Genomic DNA, 25,706 nt, shown 5'->3' with positions numbered 1-25,706 from the left:
AATAATTAAAAAAACAATATAAATAAACTGATAGCAAAATATATGTGATTATAAAGTTAAAAACTGGAAATTCATCATGTTATAACATATAAAATCAATCACAAATAAAATATTCATCAAAACATGCATAATCAAAACATAATTGTCAAAAAAACATATGGAGAAGGGAGGTGAATGATCAAAATATGTGTACATACCTAAAAAACAAGGGGTGATGGAATTCCCCTTCTTAAATACTTTTAATTTAAAAACCTATAATAAAAATAATAGAACAAATTCCTTAGAGCTCCTTTCACATATGTAGTCCATCCAAAACGCAAAACTATTCACTATCATCCTGCTATCCACTATGATCCGATATACTATCTTTATCAACTTTCAAAGTATACAGTTACCCTTTATTCTCAAGAAACAGAAGACTAAATCCTCATTTCCATCTAACTCCGTATCGCAATCTACAACCACTCATTCAAAGCCAGAATGACCACTTCTCTTAAAACAAGTTCTAACATCCTTCTCTCTGAACAGGTTAGATCCCTTTACCTGTCCTACACAAAAGCTGTTTCAATACATTCTGCATATTTTAGAACCCAGTTTGAAGACCTTCACCCTAATGCAGTTGGTTCTTATCACCGTGTAGAAGGGGAAGCTAGTCTCTGTACAACTTTTAGTTATTTAGTTTATGTGAAAGACTTCATTAGAAACAAGTCTCATCAATCCACCCACTGTGTCGTCTCTGTGGTGTTCTAAATTAGTTGATTAAAGCTCCCTTTGAGTTATTAGACTCGTGCAAGCTGAAGTACCTGTTCTGGAAAGTCTTGATTTTTGGTCCAATCATTTTGACTTACAGTTAGGGAGTTTCAGATTCAAGAGTTGCAGTTACTAACTTGTCTCAATGAGTTAATGCACGTTAATGTCTGTGTCTCTTTATAAAATACTAGCACTGACATTTACGCCAGCTCAGAAGCAAGCATAAATGTTGGCATGTATTATCTAAAATACATGCAATTATGACTCCACATTTGTTCCTCTGAAGCTTCTCGCATGAGCATATGAACGTGTGTGCCTACTTACACTGTATGTACTTCTAGGTGTGACCTTATCCTATATAATAATTCTCACCTCCAACGTTGTAATGTGCCTGGGACCGTGGCTCCCTCGGAGGTGGTCTGCTAGGCAGTTTAGAATGCACTGACGTTAGTGATGTCACTGAAAGCTGATTCCAAGGCAAGGGGAGGAGTAGGGAAACATGCTTAGCGTGTTTCCCTACTCCTCCCCCTGCCTGGGAAACAGCTGTCAGTGCCCCCCCCCTTGGCGCAACACCCAAGCCCCTCCGCCCCGGCGCAGCACCCAAGCCCCTACCCCCCCCCTCGGGCACATCAACTCCCTCGCCACCCGCAGCCGCCAATACTAACGCTGTCCAGCCGCTGCTGCTTCTCCTGTGGAGCAGCAGCGGCCGGTACAAAAAGAAAAAAGCCAAAAAAAAGATTTTTAACCTGAAACGCGGCTCCATAGACAGCCATCTGGCATTGGCTGTCGTCACTGCAGCCGCTCCTCCTCTCCCCTCCACGTCACTGCCCCTGCAGGAAGACTCCGGAGGAGCGCAGCGACGTCAGAGGGGAGAGGAGGAGCTGCTGCAGAGATGACAGCCAATGCCAGATGGCTGTCTACGGAGCCGTGTTTCAGGTTCAAAATCTTTTTTTTTGGCTTTTTTCTTTTTGTACCGGCCGCTGCTGCTAAACAGGAGACGCAGCAGCGGCCGGACAGCGTTAGTATTGGCGGCTGCGGGTGGCGAGGGGGTTGATGTGCCCGAGGGGGGGGGGGTAGGGGCTTGGGTGATGTGCTTGGGGGGGGGGGGTAGGGGTTTGAGTGATGCGCCGAGAGGGGAGGGGAGTGTCACGACATGGGTGTCTGCAGGGGGAGAGGAGGGTCACTGGACATGGATGGCTGCAGGGGGGGGCAGGGAAGAGGGAGGTGGGGAGGGGGTCCTCAGACTAGATGGGTGGCTGCAGGGGAGACAGAAGGGACGCTGCGGGGGGGGGGCAGGGGGAGAGGAGGGTCGTTGGACATGGGTGGCTGCAGGGGGGCAGGGGAGAGAGGTGGGTCGCTGGACATGGGTGGCTACAGGGGAGGCCATGGGAAAGGAGAGGAGGGTCATTGGACATGGTGGCTGCAGGGGGAGAGGAGGGTCGGTGGGGAGGGGGTCCTGAGACCAGATGGGTGGCTGAAGAGGGGGCAGGGGAGACAGGAAGGACGCTGCGGGGGGGGGGGGGGGATTACCTTGCTAGCGCCCGTTTCATTGCCTACCGAAACGGGCCTTTTATACTAGTTTTATAAGAATTCTTGGGTAAATCAGGGTTTTACCCTCAAAAGTTTATAAAATTAGCTCTAATATGCTTTAAGGCATGCTAACTAATTAATACGCATTTGTAAATGAGGCTGTTTGTAACTGGCAGTTTTTCACAACAGAGTGGTACTTCTCACTCATCTGAATTCATTCCTAAGGCGTTATTTGGTTTTCACTTTAACCGGTCATTTTGCTACCATTCTTCCATAAACCACATGCCCACAGTAGTGAACTTGTTTTATATACTTTGGATGAGAAACAAACTTTAGCATTCTAAAATATTTAGAAATTCAACCCAGCTTTTTGTTTCTTTTGATCTCAATAAACCTAGGATTGCCAGTTGGCAAGCAGATTACATCTCCTTCATTTATGCCCAGGCAGGCCTGAATTTACAGGGTCTATATCGTCTTATAATGTCTGGACCATGGCTGCATTGATAACCCACTTGAGGTTGGCTTCTATGGAAGAGATTCGCAAAGTTGCGACTTGGACTTCAGTCCATATATTCTCATCTTGTTTCCATTTGGAAATGATTCCTTGCATGCCAGTAGGTTTTTTTTTCCCCCCCAGGCTATTTTTATTTAAAAAAAAAAAGAAAAACCCACATACACAAAAACTGGAAATGGCCTGTTGGACATCCCTTTGCTTTTCCTCTTTTTTTTGTGATAAAGGTAACTGGTAGTTAGGGAGTCCAGATATGAGGACTTGCTGTCCTGCTTGTCCTGGGAGAAAACCAACTTGCTTACCATAGCAGATGCTTCCTGTTCACAAGAGGATGTAACTTGTGCCATACTCAACCACTTTCCATGGGTGTTATGTTCTCCATCCTTAATATGAATTGCAGAGGTTTTGCAAGATAACCCAGTGTTGGAAGTGTGGCACCTGAACAGTGAATCATCTAAACTTGGGGAAGATTTTTCACCATGTGGACTGTCTTGGATGATATCGTACAAATGCAAGGTATTCTGCTGTCCGTGGAGAACATTTGCTACATTTAGACATATCTTATATTCACATTGTACCCATGCTTAAAACAATTCTGGGTATTTTACCCATAAGCCCATCACCTCTGCCAACCAGTCATACAGTCATCTTACACAGTTATAAATTATGAATACCATACTACTACTACTAATTATATCTATAGCGTTACTAGATGTATGCAGCGTTGTACACATTATATGCAGGTGCTTTCTCTGTCCCTAGAGGGCTCACAATCTGTTTTTTTTTGTGCCTGGTCAATGGAGGGTTAAGTGGAGCTGCCGTGGAAATTGAACCCAAGTTGCCAGGATCAAAGCCTGCTGCACTAACCATTAGGCTACTCCTCCACTCCATTTAACCCATATTTCTCAATCCAGCTACAGCCACACATTTATAAAGTAACAGTTAACTTTAGCCAAAATCGTTTTGCATACATCTAGCTTTTATTGATGGTAGAATCCAAGAGTATAATTGAGAAGAAAAGATGGAATTCCCCATGAGCCTGCCATGAGTGGGAAAGCGCGGGGTACAAATGTAACTAAAATAAAATCAAGATAACATAAGGGAACATAATAAACAGTAAATAAAAAGAGAATAGAAAACAGTACTGAGAGAAAATGTATTTGCTGGGCTGTTGGTTTCATTTTCACATTGTGGTTAATGTTGGGGTTGTTATTTCCTGTACTTTGTGCACTGCAGCAAAGATGAAGCTTTAGTTTACCCGTGTGAACCAGTATTTGGTAGGTGTTTTGGAACATGTGCACTTTTTGCATCAGCATGTATTCAGCATCTTTTCCTCAGAGTATAGCAGGCATTAGCTTGCAAAGCCACAGCACTGATTTAAAGGGATTCAAATTGTTATATGTTTTCCATTTTTGACTCAGTTTATATGGTTTAATGTGCTAATATGTTACAGATACTGTGATTCATAGTGACAGACCATTGGAAGTTAGATAGTTGAATACCTTGTTGGATACAACTGAATCCTTCTGCCTTGACCGTCTTCATTTTATTTATTTGTTTGTAGCATGTCTCCTTTATTGGTAGCTCAAGATGAGTTATGTTCAGGTACAGTTGGTATTTCCCCATCTGTAGAGGGCTTTCATTAATGCAAGTTATTGCGACTTGTGTGCTTAATAGGCCCAATTGAAAATACTGGGGGGTTGAATTAAATAATATGTGTTAACCCATTACCCAGATTACTAAATGAGACTGTAAGCTTGTGCCTGAAGCATATTAAGAAAAGTAACATTTTTTTTGTTGAAGATCTCAGTGAGCTAAAAGAAAAGATAGTGCTTGTTTATTAATCATGGTTTGTGTATTATCTGGGTTTTGCCTAGGAATTAGCAGCTATTTCTGTGGAACTCTCAGATCTTGTAAAATCGCTCCACTTCTGCAGCCTAAGTGATAATGAAGTAATCTTTCTGAAGGATGTCAAGAAACCCACGCAAACATCTGATGGATCTAAGCTTCCGGTAATCTGAATTTTTCTTAATTGGCATGACTATGTAGTATTACAAACATTATCTGTTTATTGACTCTGAAAATAATAGTAAATTTGACCATCAGTAAAGATATTTTGAGAGAAAGTACTATATGTATCACTATATTGTACTAACAGATTTTAAAACCTTCACATTAAAAAAAATATATTCAACCAAACTATAAGCACCACCGTAATATCTCTGACTCGCAGGCCTGGAATAGACCCCTTAAAATTCTAACAGAAGCCTTCAAAAGTGGTATCGCCCTAAAATTATCTCCAAATATTGCATCTTCATTCTAAAACACTTAAGGAAAACCTGGAATATACTCCTCTATTTTTTTTTAATAAGCTTTTATGCCACCCTGGCATATAAATTACCTTTTACATGTGTAGAGAGGTGTGGTAGCCGTGTTAGTCCACTCTTAAAGGTTATCAATAGAAATCAAACAAAATAAAACATGGAAAAGAAAATAAGATGATACCTTTTTTATTGGACATTATAAGTTATGTCCAATAAAAAAGGTATCATCTTATTTTCTTTTCGATGTTTAATTTTGTTTGATTTCTATTGATAACCTTTTACATGTGAGAAGTGGGTATTTTACCCAATGTTTTGAAGTACAATATCTTGCTGAAGTCTTTTAGAGAGGAAGGGAGATTATGGTCATAATCCTGAGAATACTGATCAGATACCTAGTACAGATTTTGAACTGGGCATAAAAAAGTTTTTATCTATTGGGAAGAAGGAGGCATAACATTAGGGGAACCTATTCTTTTGAATGATGGGATTTATTATTCCCAAATAGAGCAGAATATTTCATGTGGTTGGGAGAATACATTTGTTTATCTTCAACTACTGCATTGTGTTAGGTCACTAGATAGGGAAGAATTGCAGCTGGGTTCAGGGAAACAAGATAATTTTTCACCTTATAGTTTATCTATTTCTGGGTTACATAAAGTACTGCAGTCATCAAGCACACCAAAGAATTACTCTGCTTTGCAGGAAAGTTGGGATAAGGAGTGGGTTGACTGTACTGTCCTTTAGGAATTCTATAATCCAAAGTTAGGTGCCAGGAAGATCCACGCTAACTTATTATTCTGCAAAGGACACTCTGCGCTGAGTACCCTTTAAAGAATACTAGCTTGGTGCAGATCTTGCACCTAACTATGGGCATAGCACCTATGCCTGCTGAAACCTGTCGCGTGTAAATGACCTGTTCTATAACATTGCATCCACTATGAGGTTTCTTTTGTTAGGGGATGTTTATATAGAGTAAAAGTTATATAGGGTAAAAGTATTTGCTGTACCACCTTTCTATTGTTCCAATCAAAGCAGTTTATATGTTAAATACAGGTACTTATTTTGTACCTGGGTCAATAGAAGGTAAAGTTACTTGCCAAAAGTCACAGGGAGCTGCAGTGGGAGTCGAACCTGGTTCTTAGGCCACTGCACTAACCATTAGGCTACTCATCCACAATCCCTATCCCCAAAAGCTTGGTGTTTACTTTTAAATAAACTACGTCTATGATATGAATATAAGTTAAATCCCCTTTATAGGTGATTATTTGCTTGGATGTCTTGCTGAGGAAGGGAAAGGGGGGGGGGGGGTAGGTAATATCTGTCAGGAAGCCTGTTAGATAGAAGACCATAAGAACCAAGACCTCCTGTCTAGAGTTTAATTTCTATGAGGGAGAAGGAGTCATCAGGGAGAAAGTAGGGAGAGCGTGTGACAAAATTGTAAAAAGTGATCTGTTTTACTCAGATTACTGTTGTGGTGACTGTGTTGATTTATTTATGGAGGTATTTCATCATAAAAGGAAACTAGAACCATAGGACATGAACCTTGTAATAACATACAATCCTGAACTAGAAAACTTAAGGAAAACTATAAAAGATCTTCAAGCCCTGTTTCTGAAGGATGAATTATTAAAATATTCTGTGTCGGAGAGGTCACGTGGGGGCATGAGCTGAATGGCAGCACGTTGCTGGGGCTCCGAGATCCATGCCCGATAATTGAATAAATAGCGCTTCCCTGTTAGGTTAGGTATAAACTGTGTTATTTCTGACTTTACTTGTTTTGGGCTACTTTGAATCCTACTGATCTGTACATCTGCTGTCTATAATTCTGGAAGTTGTAAATGAGTTTTGGGTGTACTCTGTAGAAGTTTTTGTTTACTTTTGCAGTGTGTGTATGGATGCCTGTTGTGGTGTGGTCATGTGATAATGTTTGAATAACTGCCTGGCGAATCGATTTGTTATATGGACAGATACTTGAGGAAGACGGAAGGGGCGATGGCACAGCGATCTTCCAAGAAAGAAAAGACAGAAAAGGCAAAAACAAGCAGCCCCAGCCAAAACAATATGGTGGAGGATGATGCGTTGCAGCCAGGAGGATTCTCCGAGGTGCAGCTCGCACAAATCACTACAGCCGTGGCAAAAGCCTGGGACCTGAAATGGGCAGAAATGGAGCAGAAACTAACCACGCGGTTGGATGGAGTAGGAACGCGCATGGGAGATCTTGAAACGCGCATGGCGGCCCTAGAAGATGATAGCCGCGGGTACGGCCCAGATATTGCGACCCTTACTAAACAATTAAAAGAAAGCCATGAGAAACTGGAAGAGCTAGAAAATCGCTCTCGCAGGAACAATATCCGAATAGTTGGTTTACCAGAGACTATCCCAGAGCGTAATCTGACCTGCTGGCTCGAGAATTGGCTTGCAAAGGAGCTCACGCTCTCAGACACCACAGGCCCCCTCGTAATAGAGCGGGCCCATAGAGTTGGCGCAAGGCAGAAGCACAGACACGACCAAGAATAGTAATGGCAAGAATCTTTAATTTCCGCCATAAAAATGAAATCTTACAAGGCTTCCGATTGCGCAGAGGATCTTTGATGCATGATGGAAACAAAATCCTAATATTTCAAGACTTTTCAGCAGAGGTACAACAGCAACGATGTAAATTCCATCCGATATGCTCTGCCCTGGCACAGAAAAGCATAAAATTCACTCTAAAGTTTCCAGCAACCTTGAGAATTTTAATCAAAGACCAATGGAAATCATTCCAAACAGTACCTACAGCTACAGCGGCAATACAGGAGGCTGGTTTGATGGAAACTTCCTGAAAAGCTGATCCTTAAATCCAGGGAAGCAGTGAAAAGCACTAATGTCGGGTAAGCGGAAGGGCATGGACTCACGTCCTAAGGTGATCTCCACATCCATCTTCGAGGTTTATAGGATGGAAATTGGGTGTTTATGGTTATGGGAGAGGGATAGTTGGGGGAAAGGGTTGGGGGGGCACGATTAGGTTACTACACACCTTGGCATAAGAGATTTGGAAGGAAGAAGTGGAAAGGCATCACGTGTTTGATACAAGCTATTGTAAATACTCAACATGACAATTAGAATTGTAACATGGAATATAGGGGGAGTAAGCTCCCCAATTAAGAGGGCAAAAATCCTAACAGCTCTACGGAGACATAAAACAGACATTGCCTGCTTACAGGAAACACACTTAAATGATCTAGAGCACAGTAAATTGCAGAGGATGTGGGTGGGGGAGGTATTCTCGACACCAGCGCAAGGGAAGAAAGGAGGTGTAGCCATACTGTTCCGTAAGGGGTTAATATACAAAGCAACACAGGTAGCTACTGGGAAGGACGGGAGATATATTATCATTAAGGTATGGATGCCGGACCAAATAACTATGACCCAGCCTTTCTTCGAAATTTAAGAGGCAAATGTGTTACCAAAGGGAGAGAGAAATTGGTAATAGTGGGAGACTTCAATTTAGTGGTGGACCCTCAAATAGATTGCTCAAATAGCACCTCCACGCATTACACTGGGCAAAGAGCAAAGGCCATGACATCTTTTATTAGAGACCTTGAACTAATGGACATTTGGAGAGCCCTCCACCCTACAGAGCGAGAATACACACATCGGTCTAGAGCGCATGGCACGCAATCCCGGCTAGATTATATATTGGTGGAGCGGACAATGTTCACACATGTGGTGACAGTGGACATAGGCCCTGAGGAAATCTCGGACCATGCCTTTGTGTGGGTAGACCTAGAAACGCAAATAGATCGAGAAGGGCATAGGGGCTGGAGATTCCCAGCCTACTTGTATACAGACCCAAAATTTGCAAAATACCTAGCGGCCAAGTGGGAGGACTATGCAAAAAATAATGCGAAACGTGCATAATCAGCCTGCCTTGTTCTGGACGGCTTCTGAAGCAGTCCTGAGTGGGGACATAATCGCCTATTGTAGTAAACGTAACAAAACAGGGTCGCAGGCATTTTATTATTAGAGAAAAGACTTAAGAGAGCCCAGAGAGCACATGCACAACGGCCGTCACCAGTCACACTGGACGCCCTCAAATCCATACAAATTACACTAAATTCCCTGTTGCACGAGAAGGAAGGCAGATCAACGCTGTATTATAAGTATAGATTACATAAATTTGGGAATAAAACAGGAAGGCTACTAGCTAGAGTAATACAGTCGCAGGGAGGCCCCAGGGCAGTGACCACCTTACAGGACACAACAGGGAACTTAATACGAGATCATGAGGAAATTGGCCACCTATTCACAGAGTATTTTACTACACTATATAAGAAACAACAGACACCCCAAGGGGCAGAAATGGTAAAATATCTAGATTAGGCTCAGCTTCCAAGACTGACAGACCATCAATTAGGAAATTTAAATGCCCCGCTGACAATAAAGGAGCTACAGAAGGCAGTAAAGGCGCTGAAACTTCGATCAGCCCCAGGTCCATATGGACTTTCCGGAGAGTATTACAAACTGCTCCCTTCCAAAGCAATAGTACACCTCTTAAGTTACTATGATGAAGTGCTTAATGACGGCTGTTTCCCAGCCTTTGCTAACATAGCTTTAGTGTCGCTAATTCCCAAAATGGGGAAGCAGACAGAACAGCCGGGGTCATATAGGCCCATATCACTATTAAACGTAGAAGTAAAACTCCTAGCAAAAATCTTGGCAGATCGCCTAGCACTGTGTTTGCCTAACATTATTGGACCCGAGCAGGTGGGATTTATAAAAAAACGAAGAGCAGTTCACAATGTATGGAAATTGCTACTGGCGATGGCAATATGTAAAGAGAGAGGGGTGCCAGCTTGGGTGGTTAGCCTGGATGCGGAAAAGGCTTTTGACCAAGTGAATTGGGAGTTCCTATTTCAGGTCTTGGCAACTATAGGCATTACGGGCTGGTTTGCGAGAGCGGTCCAGGTCCTCTATACAAAACCCATGGCTAGTGTTATAGTCAATGGCAGGAGAGAGAGAGAGTTTCCCATCTGTAGAGGTACCAGGCAAGGCTCTCCGCTTTCGCCACTGTTGTTCATATTGGCATTAGAACCATTATTAAAACACCTGCTCCACAAGGAGGAAATAAAAGGAGTTGAGATGCAGGGCCGGCCACTGAAAGTACTTTCATATGCGGACGACCTGCTACTGACACTGACAGGACGACCTGCTACTGACACTGACAGACCCTAATAGCTCCTTAGCAACAGTGCTGAGAAAGATCAAAAGATATGGCACTTGCTCTGGGTTTAGATTAAATTACAACAAATCATTTATACTTCCAGTAAATGCCGGGGAGGTGGGCAGGTGGAGTGGCCCCAGATCTTTGCAATGGACCCAGAACCCAATCACTACCTAGGTATACAGTTACCTGCAAATTTGGAAGCTTTATATAAAGAGAATGTTAGGAGATTATTGATAGAGACAGAGGAGAAGTTGAGCATGTGGAGATCACTGCCCATTACGCTTATGGGAAGGGTCGCCCTCTACAATATGTGCATAATCCCCAAGTGGTTGTACGTATTCCAGACTATACCTCTATACTTGAAAAAGAAAGACGAGAGAAAATTGACTAACATTACGCAAAGATTCCTCTGGCAGGGGAAGAGAGCGTGCCTTCCATTGTCCATCTCAACAATTCCAGTGGAATATGGGGGTCTTGGACTACTAAGTGTGAGACATCTAAAAGTGGCGTGTGGGATGCGCCATATAAATGACTGGTACCGAGGGACAGAGGAGTTTTCTAATACCATACTGGAGACACAATTAGTACCCCGAATACACTTCTCTAACTACTTGCACGTGGGAGGAGGCCCCATCCCAGAGGTGCTAAAGTACTCAGGGATAATGACATCGGCTAAAGCGACATGGGCCTGGATTTGCCAGTTACACAAATTTTCAGCAAGAGTGACTCCGTTCCGGTCCATCTGTGGAAACAGAGACTTTGCACCTGGAAACTTGTATGCAGTATTCCACAGGTGGAGACAAAAGGGGGTGGAATACCTGCTGCAAGTACTCACTTTAGAGGGCAAGATAAAGCCGTTCCCAGATCTACAGAGGGAATATGGGCTAGAGGAGCGAGACAGATTTCACTACTTACAACTCAAACATTATATCGGAACACTGACATGGGAATGGCTGGCAGAGGATGTGCAAGAAGAGCTAAAGACAGCATTTTCACTGGGGGCGCAGCAAGAAGTGCCTTTAACCTACCACCATAGACACATTCGAGACACAGCGGCGGAAGTGGATTATTTGCGACTGGCAGAACAGTGGAAAGAGGACTTATTGATTGACATCACGGATATACAAGTGAAGACATATTTTATCCATCAGGCGCTTAACCAAAGCAGCGAGTCAGTGGGAAGTGCAATACAAATTTGTGATGCGACTGTATGTTGCCCCCCATAGAGCTTTCCATCTGGGAGTGTCCCCCTGCGGCTCATGCCCCAAGTGTGGAAGAGAGGGGGCAACACTGGGGCACATGTTCTGGAGATGCAAGGCAGTAGAGAAATTTTGGAGAGACATAATAATTTATGTATCTCAGATATGGGGCTGAAAGTGGACATATGACGCTACCCTGCTGTTCGGACACCCTAGACTAAGCATGCCTAGGCCCAAAGGATACATGGAATTTGTGATAAAAGCAACCATCTCTGCCAAGCAAGTGATTTTGGCGGAGTGGATAACAAGGAAGCCGCCTACCCAGCAGTCATGGAGAGTCAGAATGTTGTATCTAATGCGCCTGGAGCGTCAAGAACATTTTACCTTAGACTCGGTAGCGGGAAAGAAATTTCAACGGTGCTGGGCACCCTTGTGGCAGACTCTTACTCCGGCAGCCCGGAGTCATCTGTTAAATCTCTAGAGATTATCTTGACTGTATTGAAGCGAGAGAAATGATGCTTAGATTCTTATGCCTTAAATTAGAGAGATAAGGGTGGGAAGGGTTAAGATTGATAAGTTGGGGGGAGGGGGGAATGAATAAATGCTGTAACCAGATAAGAGATAACTCGACAAAATGTATAACTTCATAGTTGAACATATCTGTACGTGTTTGAACTGTTGGACAGTCACTGTTTATTATATTACTGTGGTTGGTTACAATAAAAAAGATTGAAACATAAAATATTCTGTGTCCCCTTAGTTCTAGCCTTTTGGCAACCACATGATCTGAAACAAAAAGTTATAAGGAATAAACTCCAAACAGAATTCCAAATAGAAGAAAATGGAGCAAGGCCTGCAAGGCACCATGATGCAACTGACATCACATATCACAGGACCCTACAATTACCCTTAAGGCAAAGACATTCAAAATACAAGGCTCACATTCATATTTTTTTCATATAAATGTACTGTACATAACCCAGTGCAAAGTATGTGAAGAGGGGTGTACATCTGTGGAACAAGCCAAAAATTAAGGACCTGTATCAATCTTTATAGACATATATAAATTTTGAAGGAAACTGTCAAAGCTAGGAAGTTAGGGCATCCCGATATGAAGGTTGCAATAAAGGCAAAAATATCTCAGGGCAGATGGTGTTGAAAGATTGCAAGTTATCCTTGTCAGCAGCTAAGCAGGATGTAAGAACAAACAAAAACACACTTATAAACCTCTCTCAAAAAAAGTATATAACATTGAATGAAGAGGTGGATATAATAGGCAGACGTACGCAGAGGAACTTGAACACAAAATCATTGAAGAAGCAACGCCACGAAGGCCAGCACAGGACTTCGGCTGACGGGGATGGGGTCCCCCGTCAGTACAGGTAGTGGACGGCGGCGGGGGACGGTTTTCGCCGAGAAGGGGGGTCGACAGAGTCACGGAAGAGGGGGGGGGGGGAAAAGAGGGAGGGCAGAGTCTGGAACAGCGAGGGAGGGTGGGGAATTGCCTTGCTAGCGCCCGTTTCGTTTCCTTTTGAAACGGGCATTTTTTACTAGTTTGTAAATAAAAAGGAAGTGGATCTGTGAATTGAATGGGCAAGCCAGGGTCAGGAGCATCAGGAAAAGAGCCTGGAATTAGGGGGCAGAGTGACTGTTTTCTGCAAGGAGGTTAGATTGAGAACAGGAGACAGCATGACGTCTAAAAGCTGAAGCCAATTAGATTGGTCTTCCTTTCCCTCTCCTTTGCGCAGCTGTCAAGCCCATTCACCGAAAACAAAGCAAGCAAACCTATGAGCTGCTCTATCCATGTTGCCATTCTTTATTGTTGGTAGCATTTTTATTTGATTTCATTTATATTTTCAAACATGCCGGCTTGTGCAGCATACGGATGTACATAGAGAAAGTATTGGTTTCATCGGTTAGAATAGTTATTAGTTCTAAATTGTAAATCGTGTGATTTTTGAGGGGCTGGTTATAGGGACTCCCTGTATTCGTGCAGAGATGTTTCCACCTAGTAAAGGCCAAAGAGCAAAAGAAGTACTAGGAGCCTTCAAAAGCAGGACAAGTCCTTTAATTGCACAGCATAAATCTTACATATCAGTCTTGCATCATTGACCCAACATGGGCCATGTTTTGGGGCACAGCACCTGTGCCAGGGGTCATTTAATCTCTTTTGCTTAAACCTGGGAGCATTTAACATCTTTTTTCCTGTGCCTACATCAAAAGAAAAAGATGTCATGTGGGAATTTGCTTCTTTTGTTTTGTGGAATGCAGTGGTATATTATAAAAATGCACTTGCATTTTTTATTACTACTATTTCACAGAGGGGTATTGAATAACGAGGGAAGGGCATTCTTCATACAGATGTTCTGTTCAGAGGCAGTCTAACTGTGCCAACATATTAGCTGCCAAGTTCATACAAAGTTAATTATGTTCAGTGGAAAATAAATCTGTTGACTCAGGCTGCCTCCTATGTGAATATTCTATCACTGTTTCATTATTGCTACCAAGTATTAGATATTAAGGACATTTGCTTTAAACTTTGTTTAAATTCTTTTATCCAGTCCTTACATGCACATGGTTTTACTTTTTAAACCCATAGGTGAGTCCTAAAGATGGTTGAACAATCAAACATATAAATTGCGTGTGACTGTACTCACCCGCAAATGCGCAGTAGAGACTTCCCTCTCTGTCCCGCCCCCGCCTCAATACGTGATGAAGGGGGCGGGACAGAGAGGGAAACTGCGCGAAGGGGAGGAAGGGAACCGCCGAGGTCGCTACCGCTCCCCCCCCCCCCCCCGAGATTGCCGCTGCCGCTCCCTCCACCCGGAGTCACTGCCGCCGCCCCCCCCCCCCCTCCACCCGGCCCGGGCCCTCTCTTCACTATTGAACTTACATCGCTGAAAACGCAGCAGGCAGATTAGCTGAGCACCCATCGGCTTTCCTTCCCTGCCTGTGTCCCGCCCTCGCCGACGTTACATCACACGAGGGCGGGACACAGGCACAGAAGGAAGGCTGACGGGAGCTCAGCTGATCTGCCTGCTGCGGTTTCGGCGCTGTAAGTTCAGTGGCGAACAGAGGGCCCGGGTGGTGGCGGGCGGCGGCGGCGACCTTGGGGCAGAGGGAGGGAGGGGAGGGCAGGAGAAATGCTGGACATGGGGGGTATCAGAAGGAGGGGGGCCTTGGAGCTGGGAGGGAGGGATGGGGGGGGCCTTGGATCTGGGAGGGGGAGGGACAGAGGGCCTTGGAGCTGGCAGTGAAAGAGGGAGGATGCTGGATATGGGAGGTCAGAAGGAGGGGGGGCCTTGGAGCTGGTAGGGAAGGAGGGAGGGCAGGGGGCCTTGCAGCGGCGAGGTGGGGGGAGGGGGCCTTGCAGCGGTGAGGGGAGGGGTGAGGGGGCCTTGGATAGCCCCCATACCAATAACGGCTAGTTAGGTATAAACTGTGTTATTTCTGACTTTACTTGTTTTGGGCTACTTTGAATCCTACTGATCTGTACATCTGCTGTCTATAATTCTGGAAGTTGTAAATGAGTTTTGGATGTACTCTGTAGAAGTTTTTGTTTACTTTTGCAGTGTGTGTATGGATGCCTGTTGTGGTGTGGTCATGTGATAATGTTTGAATAACTGTCTATACTTATGGGTATGATTTCTGAACATGTAAAGGACAGACTTTTAAATACCCAGCTGGGTATATATGCTAATCTGTTTCAGACGTATCCATCTACTTGCTCCCATGATATAACTAAATTATATTATTCTGTCTCACTGTAATTTCAAATGTAAGCCACATTGAACCCGAGTTTGCTTGGGATAATTTGGGATATACATGTTAAATAAAATAAAATTCTTTCTCCAAGGACAAGCAGGCTGCTTGTTCTCACTGATGGGTGACGTCCACGGCAGCCCCTCCAATCGGAATCTTCACTAGCAAAAGCCTTTGCTAGCCCTCGCGCGCCGATGCGCACCGCGCATGCGCGGCCGTCTTCCCGCCCGAAACCGGCTCGTGCCGGCCAGTCTTCTTTTGTCCGCGCTCGGTACGGTCATGTTTCGCCGTTCGTGCCCCGGAAAGTTGACCTCGCGCGTCGTTTTCGACTCGTTTCTTCTCAGAAAGTTTAAAAAGTGTTCGGGAAGAGCCTTTTTGGTTTTTTCCTTCCCGTATTTCGAGCTTTTTGCCCCGGTAAGTTTTCTTTCGTCGTCGGGGTAGGCCTCAGTTAGGCCTCGGTCAAAATTTTCTTCTCCCTATTTTTGTGGTGCCAATTTTCGTCATTTCGAGTTTTGATCTCGCCGGCGTGATTTTTCCGCCCATGACATCGAAGCCTTCCAGCGGCTTCAAGAAGTGCACCCAGTGCGCCCGGGTAATCTCGCTCACTGACAGGCACGCGTCGTGTCTTCAGTGTCTGGGGGCTGGGCACCGCCCTCAGGCCTGTAGTCTGTGTTCCCTTTTACAAAAGCGGACTCAGGTAGCGAGGTTAGCCCAGTGGAACATTTTGTTCTCGGGCTCTTCGTCGGCATCGGCACCGGGGGTATCGAGTGCATCGACGTCTTCAGCGTCCAGACCTTCATCCTCGGCTGCCAGTGCATCGAGTGCATCGAGGCATCGGCCCTCTGCATCGGCGCTGAGACATCGGACGACTGTATCGACGTCGGTGGTATCGGGACCTCGTCTGCTGATGTCGTCGGACGGTGGTGCTTCGTCTGGAGTGCAGGTGAGGGCTGTCCATTCCCCTGCTGGTGGCGGTGAGCCTTCGGGTGGGTCTCCCCCTACCCTGAGGGCTCCTGCGGTACAGCCCCCCCCGAGACCGACCCCCTTCGGTCTCGGCCCCGAGGAAGAGACGGCTGGATTCTACGTCCTCCTCGTCGGTGCCGGGAAGCTCCGGTGACATGCTTCGCTCCAAGAAGTCGAAGAAGCATCGACACCGGTCCCCTTCCCGCGTCGGCACCGAGAGCTCTGGGTCGCTGAGGGAGTCGGCACCCAGCAGGCATCGGCACCGAGAGGACCGCTCACCCTCTGTCCAAGAGGTGTCGATGCGCTCCACTCTGGACAGCCCGGAACAGCCTCCACGCCCGGAACAGACTCTGACATCGACGCCTGCATCGACCTTCATGCCTTTTTCTGCAGCCGCTCTGAACGAGAGCCTCCGGGCCGTTCTCCCAGAGATCCTGGGAGAGCTGTTGCGCCCTACCCCTCCGGTACCGGGGGTGCTTGCGCCACCGGTACCGTCGAGCGTGGCGCCGGCTGGTCCATCGCCCGGGGTGAGGTCTCCGGCGTCGGTACCGCGTGCGGTGCCGACCGCGGTCGCCTCCCAGGAAGGTTCCCCGACTACGTCGGCGGAGGGAGCTTCGCCGGTGCGGGCGAGGGAGTCTACCTCTCGACGCTCCCACCGTGGCCGTGGTTCCACGGAGTCGAGCCGGGCACGGTTGCAGACACAGGTTCGTGAACTTGTGTCTGACACCGAGGGTGAGGCCTCGTGGGAAGAAGAGGAAGACATCAGATATTTCTCTGACGAGGAGTCTGAGGGTCTTCCTTCTGATCCCACTCCCTCTCCTGAAAGACAGCTTTCTCCTCCCGAGAGTCTGTCTTTCGCTTCCTTTGTCCGGGAGATGTCTACGGCCATCCCCTTCCCGGTGGTTGTGGAGGACGAGCCCAGGGCTGAAATGTTTGAGCTCCTGGACTATCCTTCTCCACCTAAGGAAGCGTCCACAGTACCCATGCATCATGTCCTCAAAAAGACATTGCTGGCGAACTGGACCAAACCATTAACTAATCCCCACATTCCCAAGAAGATCGAGTCCCAGTACCGGATCCATGGGGACCCAGAGCTGATGCGCACTCAGTTGCCTCATGACTCTGGAGTTGTGGATTTGGCCCTGAAGAAGGCCAAGAGTTCTAGGGAGCATGCTTCGGCGCCCCCGGGCAAGGACTCTAGAACCTTGGACTCCTTTGGGAGGAAGGCCTACCATTCTTCTATGCTCGTGGCCAAAATTCAGTCCTAACCAGCTCTACACGAGCATACACATGCGGAACAATGTGCGGCAGTTGGCGGGCTTGGTGGATGCGCTCCCCCCTGAGCAAGCCAAGCCTTTTCAGGAGGTGGTCAGGCAGCTGAAGGCGTGCAGAAAATTCCTGGCCAGAGGGGTGTATGACACCTTTGATGTTGCGTCCAGGGCCGCTGCTCAAGGTGTGGTGATGCGCAGACTCTCATGGCTGCATGCCTCCGACCTGGAGAATCGAATCCAGCAGCGGATTGCGGACTCGCCTTGCCGTGCGGATAATATTTTTGGAGAGAAAGTCGAACAGGTGGTAGAGCAGCTCCACCAGCGGGACACCGCATTCGACAAGTTCTCCCGCCGGCAGCCTTCAGCCTCTACCTCTACAGGTAGAAGATTTTTGGGGGGAAGGAAGAATGTTCCCTACTCTTCTGGTAAGCGTAGGTACAATCCTCCTTCTCGACAGCCTGCGGCCCAGGCTAAGCCCCAGCGCGCTCGCTTTCGTCAGCAGCGTGCGCCTCAGCAAGGCCCCTCGGCTCCCCAGCAAAAGCAAGGGACGAGCTTTTGACTGGCTCCAGCAGAGCATAGCCGACATCCAAGTGTCAGTGCCGGGCGACCTGCCAGTAAGAGGGAGGTTGAAAGCTTTTCACCAAAGGTGGCCTCTTATAACCTCTGATCAGTGGGTTCTCCAAATAGTCCGGCAGGGATACACCCTCAATTTGGCCTCAAAACCTCCAAATTGTCCACCGGGAGCTCAGTCTTACAGCTTCCAGCACAAGCAGGTACTTGCAGAGGAACTCTCCGCCCTTCTCAGCGCCAATGCGGTCGAGCCCGTGCCATCCGGGCAAGAAGGTCTGGGATTCTATTCCAGGTACTTCCTTGTGGAAAAGAAAACAGGGGGGATGCGTCCCATCCTAGACCTAAGGGCCCTGAACAAATATCTGGTCAAAGAAAAGTTCAGGATGCTTTCCCTGGGCACCCTCCTTCCCATGATTCAGGAAAACGATTGGCTATGCTCTCTGGACTTGAAGGATGCCTACACACACATCCCGATACTGCCAGCTCACAGACAGTATCTGCGATTTCAGCTGGGCGCACGTCACTTCCAGTACTGTGTGCTACCCTTTGGGCTCGCCTCTGCACCCAGGGTGTTCACAAAGTGCTTGGCTGTAGTAGCAGCGGCACTTCGCAGGCTGGGGGTGCACGTGTTCCCATATCTCGACGATTGGCTGGTGAAGAACACATCCGAGGCAGGAGCCCTGCAGTCCATGCAGATGACTATTCGCCTTCTGGAGCTACTGGGGTTTGTGATAAATTATCCAAAGTCCCATCTTCTTCCAGTGCAGAAACTCAAATTCATAGGAGCTCTGCTGGATTCTCGGACGGCTCGCGCCTATCTCCCAGAGGCGAGAGCCAACAACTTGTTGTCCCTCGTCTCGCGGGTGCGAGCGTCACAGCAGATCACAGCTCGGCAGATGTTGAGATTGCTGGGCCACATGGCCTCCACAGTTCATGTGACTCCCATGGCCCGCCTTCACATGAGATCTGCCCAATGGACCCTAGCTTCCCAGTGGTTCCAGGCTGCTGGGGATCTAGAAGACGTGATCCACCTGTCCACGAGTTTTCTCAAATCCCTGTATTGGTGGACAATTTGGTCCAATTTGACTCTGGGACGTCCTTTCCAAATTCCTCAGCCACAAAAAGTGCTGACCACGGATGCGTCTCTCCTGGGATGGGGAGCTCATGTCGATGGGCTTCACACCCAAGGAAGCTGGTCCCTCCAGGAACGCGATCTACAGATCAATCTTCTGGAGTTACGAGCGATCTGGAACGCTCTGAAGGCTTTCAGAGATCGGCTGTCCCACCAAATTATCCAAATTCAGACAGACAACCAGGTTGCCATGTACTACGTCAACAAGCAGGGGGGCACCGGATCTCGCCCCCTGTGTCAGGAAGCCATCAGCATGTGGCTCTGGGCTCGCCGTCACGGCATGGTGCTCCAAGCCACATATCTGGCAGGCGTAAACAACAGTCTGGCCGACAGGTTGAGCAGGATTATGCAACCTCACGAGTGGTCGCTCAATTCCCGAGTAGTGCGACAGATCTTTCAGGTGTGGGGCACCCCCTTGGTAGACCTCTTCGCATCTCGAGCCAATCACAAAGTCCCTCAGTTCTGTTCCAGGCTTCAGGCCCACGGCAGACTGGCATCGGATGCCTTCCTCCTGGATTGGGGGGAGGGTCTGCTGTATGCTTATCCTCCCATACCTCTGGTGGGGAAGACTTTGTTGAAACTCAAGCAAGACCGAGGCACCATGATTCTGATTGCTCCCTTTTGGTCGCGTCAGATCTGGTTCCCTCTTCTTCTGGAGTTGTCCTCCGAAGAACCGTGGAGATTGGAGTGTTTTCCGACCCTCATCACACAGGACGAAGGGGCGCTTCTGCATCCCAACCTCCAGTCCATGGCTCTCACGGCCTGGATGTTGAGAGCGTAGACTTTGCCTCTTTGGGTCTGTCACAGGGTGTCTCCCGTATCTTGCTTGCTTCCAGGAAAGATTCCACTAAGAGGAGTTACTTCTTTCTATGAAGGAGGTTTGCCGTCTGGTGTGACAGCAAGGCCCTAGATCCTCGCTCTTGTCCTACACAGACCCTGCTTGAATACCTTCTGCACTTGTCTGAGTCTGGTCTCAAGACCAACTCTGTAAGGGTTTACCTTAGTGCAATCAGTGCATACCATTACCGTGTGGAAGGTAAGCCGATCTCAGGACAGCCTTTAGTTGTTCGCTTCATGAGAGGTTTGCTTTTGTCAAAGCCCCCTGTCAAGCCTCCTACCGTGTCATGGGATCTCAATGTCGTTCTCACCTAGCTGATGAAACCTCCTTTTGAGCCACTGAATTCCTGCCATCTGAAGTACTTGACCTGGAAGGTCATTTTCTTGGTGGCAGTTACTTCAGCTCGTAGAGTCAGTGAGCTTCAGGCCCTGGTAGCCCAGGCCCCTTACACCAATTTTCATCATAACAGAGTAGTCCTCCGCACTCACCCTAAGTTCTTGCCAAAGGTTGTGTCGGAGTTCCATCTGAACCAGTCAATTGTCTTGCCAACATTCTTTCCCCGTCCTCATTCCTGCCCTGCTGAATGTCAGCTGCACACATTGGACTGCAAGAGAGCATTGGCCTTCTATCTGGAGCGGACACAGCCCAACAGACAGTCCGCCCAATTGTTTGTTTCTTTTGATCCCAACAGGAGGGGAATGGCTGTAGGAAAACGCACCATATCCAATTGGCTAGCAGATTGCATTTCCTTCACTTATGCCCAGGCCGGGCTGGCTCTTGAGGGTCATGTCACGGCTCATAATGTTAGAGCCATGGCAGCGTCGGTAGCCCACTTGAAGTCAGCCACTATTGAAGAGATTTGCAAAGCTGCGACGTGGTCATCTGTCCACACATTCACATCTCATTACTGCCTGCAGCAGGATACCCGACGCGACAGTCGGTTCGGGCAGTCAGTGCTTCAGAATCTGTTCGGGGTTTAGAATCCAACTCCACCCCCCCTAGGCCCATGTTTGTTCTGTTCCAGGCTGCACTCTCAGTTAGTTGGTAATTTTTTTTAGGTCAATCTCAGTTATGTCCTCGCCGTTGCGAGGCCCAATTGACCATGGTTGTTGTTTTGAGTGAGCCTGGGGGCTAGGGATACCCCATCAGTGAGAACAAGCAGCCTGCTTGTCCTCGGAGAAAGCGAATGCTACATACCTGTAGAAGGTATTATCCGAGGACAGCAGGCTGATTGTTCTCACAAACCCGCCCGCCTCCCCTTTGGAGTTGTGTCTTCCCTAGTCTTTGTCTTGCGACATATGAGACTGGCCGGCACGAGCCGGTTTCGGGCGGGAAGACGGCCGCGCATGCGCGGTGCGCATTGGCGCGCGAGGGCTAGCAAAGGCTTTTGCTAGTGAAGATTCCGATTGGAGGGGCTGCCGTGGACGTCACCCATCAGTGAGAACAATCAGCCTGCTGTCCTCGGAGAATACCTTCTACAGGTATGTAGCATTCGCTTTATCCTCCACCGTTTTAAGGCACTGCCTATTCAACTGGATGGTGGTAGCACAAGGAAAGCAAGCTTGGTCCAGTGAAGACTAACCCAAAATAACATGTTCCATAGCTGGGCTCTAGTATTACCATATTGAAAATGCAACCATACCATGCCTTTGTGGTTATGTTAAGTTAAACAATTAACTAGCTTTCTTGAAAGAATTATATAACTTTTGGATGCATGGCTAGGAACAAAAACACACATTTATGCAATATCGCAATTCCTCATTTACAGTCACAAAACAACCTTTTAGGGTGAATAGTGTTCATAGTGAGCTCCTTTTATTATCGACCAGGTGGAAGAGAGAAGAGTTTTTAGTTTTGGCATAGCATAAGTCATCACAAGAATAAAATACAAGAAAACCAATGGAGTGCAGTTGGGGCCTACAGCCCATTTAGTTATGTTTTAAACAAATGAGAGATCTGCATGAAACAAATTTTTATTATTTTGACTTATAAATCCACTTGTCCTTGTAACATGCTCAAAACAGAAAAATCCATTTGTGTATCTTAAATGTGACCTTCTACAAAACAGATAAAGATGTAATTCCATGTGGCTCAATGAAAGGAGCGTTTAATTTTACTTCCATTTAATTTCAATATATTCCATCTTATAACACCAGGCTTCCCATGGCAGATTACAACAGTTAAGATGTACCCATCAGGAAACAGGATATCCTCACTGAAATTTGGCCATCTGCATTATATAGAACAGTGTAGAAAAATGAGTACAAAATGCAGAGTTTATAACTGCTGTTTCTACTAGCTACAATAATTTTTTTAAGCTGTTGTAGTGATATTCAATTTTTGTTTCTTGATATTTATATCTACATATGGGAACTTAAGCTTTCAAATAAATTTTAAAAGCTGTCAAATAAGTTAAAAAAATTTGTTTTGTCCTCCATCTTTTTAAGGTACTCCCTGAGCAGCTTTTTACTTTTTATAGATAGTTCATGCGTAGCTAGTCCGTTATTTCTAATAATTTTTTTGCTATTGTTTTCAGTAGTGGGTGAGCGAAAATGGTGGCGTTCTCCGCCTTCTGCCAGCAAGTTCCGCCTACTGGCTTCAGCTCATATAATGGGCTAGATAGGCTCATACTGTCTCCTGTTCTCAATCTAACATTTTTGCTTTTCTGCTCCACTCCAGATTGGTCCCTCACCTTCCTCTTTCTGCCTATGAGTTAGGGCTGGAGCAGAACAGCTTTGCTGCTCTGGAGTCTGAAAAGAAGTAGTGGAACTGTGTGCCAAGCCATTACCCCAAAATTAATCCTTGCTTACAACCCTCTATTGGTTGTGCTGCTGCATTCTGAATCAGTTTGAGTTGGTGCAAACTCTTTGTAATCAGACCAATGTAGAGTGTATTACAGTAATTCAGCTTTGATATTATCATGGCATGAATTACTGTGACAAGACTTGTTTCTTGATGTATGGAGAGAGACAGCATAGTTGTCACAGATGATACAGGCAGTTTCTCAGTGTTGGATTTTGGGGGATCAGCATAATTAAGTCTAGCTGTACCCCAAGGTTTCTAGCCTTTGATGTAAGGGGGAGTTCATTGCTCCCAAGAGGGATTTTAATGTCAGGTATGTGACAGTGTTAAGGACCCACAGGAGCGCAGTTTTACTTGAGTTCAGGCAAAGTTTTGTTATTTTTACCTCGTTCTTGGATTGCTGTTAAACAGGTAGTCAGATCGACAAAAACAGAAGAACAAAGTCACTCGCACAATAAAAGGCAAGCAAAACACAGCAAAGATGACACCAAATATTTGGAGCTAGATGATGTGCAGGTCATATAAAGGTTTTATTCAAACATCCAATGGACTTGACTCGAATCGTGTTTCGGCCACACAGGCCTGCCTCAGGAGTCTCTTCACTATGGATGTGTTCAACACTCTAGCTGTCTTATAGCATCAAATGTCAATGCACCTTAGCATATGCAGTATAATCGCTGAAGCTATCATAGCCATTGGTTTGTATGTGAAACAGCAAAAAATTTTGGTGGCTGTGATAGCTTGAGCGATTCTAGTGCATATGCTAAGGTGCATTGACATTTGATGCTATATGACAGCTAGAGTGTTGAACACATCCATATTGAAGAGACTCCTGAGGCAAACAGATAGTTCAGGGCTGTAGGTAAGTCTGCTTTAGTTAGTTGTGAGTAGTTGCACATTATCAGCATAGATTGAGTCTATCAACCAAATCAGCTTGGCTAGTGGCTTCAGGTAGGTAATAAAATAGGTGATAGTATTGATCCTTGTGGTGCCCCACAGCTCAGTACCTATGGTGGCAGTGAGATGCTACTGAGCAAAACGTACTGTTTCCTATCTGATAGAATCTGAACCAGGCAAGTACTGTGCCACTGATACCTGTTTGTCAGTCATTCTAGCATGGTACTGTGGTTCACAATGTCAAAAGCAGCTGAGAAATCCAGCAGTACTCACACCAGGGTAAACCTAGTAAGAGTAAAAGCACTGTCTCTTTGACTTAAAAACTGAAGGGAGGACAGTAAGAAAATCTACTGCACTGGCATTTAATTTGCCACAGGGAGACTGTGATAAAAATGAGGAAAATGGTTTTTAAAAAACCTGAAAGGGGGCATCTGCATTGCCAAAGATATAACTTTACTGCTAGCAATAGAAACTCCTTTTCAGAATTAGTGTTTGTTGCCTCTTGTTGATTCTATGCATTTTCCATCTTTATTGTCAGTCAAAAAACATGCCAAAATGAGCAGTGAAAATCTGAGTTGCTGTAATTAATTTAGATTTCCAGGGTAGAGGCCGATTGAGTTTTGGCTTTGTCACCAAAACCGGCCTGAAATCCATATTTAGTCCTGTTTTGGCTGAAAATGTCAGTGTGTTTTCAACTGAAACCAAAACAGTGGTGTGTCCCTCACTAGCTGAAACCGAAACAGTGCTGTGTCCTCAGACAGGAGCAGGTCCCACTCCTCCCTCTCCTCAGCCTGCCTTACAGTCATTGGTAGTCAAATGGTGCAGTCTGGGCAATCTCCAGTCACTCCTTCTCATGCAGGCTCCATTATCAAAATGGCTGCTGCAACCTCTAGACTAAATTTCTTCCTCATCCTGTGCTCTTCATGCTTTCTACTCAGACTTGTGAGAATAATGTTATGTAAATATTCCTGCACTTTAGAATCTTCATCAGATTGTGTCTGTTATGATAGACTAAATGACTTTGGAAATGGGCTATGCTTGTAATTGTATTTTTAACTCATATACATTTTTACAATTCCAGGTTTTAATTTTGAGTGGAACTAGTGCAAATATTAATGTTTCTGTCTTTCATTTTCTTCTTCCAGAATTATCTTTCTGATGTGATCTGTGTAATGAGAATATCGCCTATGTTTCTGAAACTCAAATTAGATTCTGTATTTAGCCTGCTAAGTCGATATACTGCAGGTGTAAGGTACACAGTGGATCTTCACTCTGTACAGAAACAGCACTCACGGACTTCCCTTGGAGAGGATGATGACACAAATCAGTCAGTATCTTCTATTGAGGATGATTTTGTCACTGCTTTTGAGCATTTAGAAGAAGAGCCTTCAGCTGTACGTGATAATGCAAGTAAGTTGTTTTGTTTGTTTTTTTGTTCTCTTGAATTGTGGAGACATTTGTAGAAATATAGCTTAGTAAATGACTAAAAAAAAAAAAAAAAGACCAAATTGGCCCATCCAGTTTGCTATGCTTTGGGTAAATGTATATTGCACCCACATGCAAAATTGCCTTGTGGGGACTGTTGTAATAATGCCAGCTACATTTATTTCTTCCTTGGAATTGACTACAGCACATTGATGTTACCAACTTTAGTCAACCCTCATGAACAGCTGTCTCCAGTCCAAGTCTGCTATACTACAGTGTCTAGTATTCTGAGATGAACCAGCAGCCTAACATGGGATTTATACAACATAGTAATTAAAAGACCAGAAATATATTTTATATGAAATCTTGTGGTCTAAGTTGAGCATGGTTGTAATCAAATATGAATATATTTGTTTACTGTTGCCATTAGATCAGTAGTTCTTAACACTTGTCTCCCAAAAGTGTCTATAATATTTCAGGGCAGCCACAGTAAAATTTGCATGCTTGATTTCAAAGAACCAGGTTA

General features: G+C 45.7%; 1 protein-coding gene across 1 annotated transcript in view; it reads left to right on the top strand.

The window, feature by feature from the left end:
• AKAP11 (A-kinase anchoring protein 11) overlaps window positions 1–25,706 on the top strand; it is a 131,346-nt gene that overhangs the window by 22,287 nt on the left and 83,353 nt on the right. The window contains 2 exon segments of the mRNA XM_030200544.1: window positions 4,669–4,803; window positions 24,901–25,165. Coding sequence (XP_030056404.1) covers window positions 4,669–4,803; window positions 24,901–25,165 — 400 coding nt within the window.

The sequence above is a fragment of the Microcaecilia unicolor genome, chromosome 4 (assembly GCF_901765095.1).
Source record: "Microcaecilia unicolor chromosome 4, aMicUni1.1, whole genome shotgun sequence".
NCBI lineage: Eukaryota > Metazoa > Chordata > Amphibia > Gymnophiona > Siphonopidae > Microcaecilia > Microcaecilia unicolor.
Note: the sequence above shows the minus strand (reverse complement) of the source record. Positions and strands in the feature narration are given on the sequence as shown.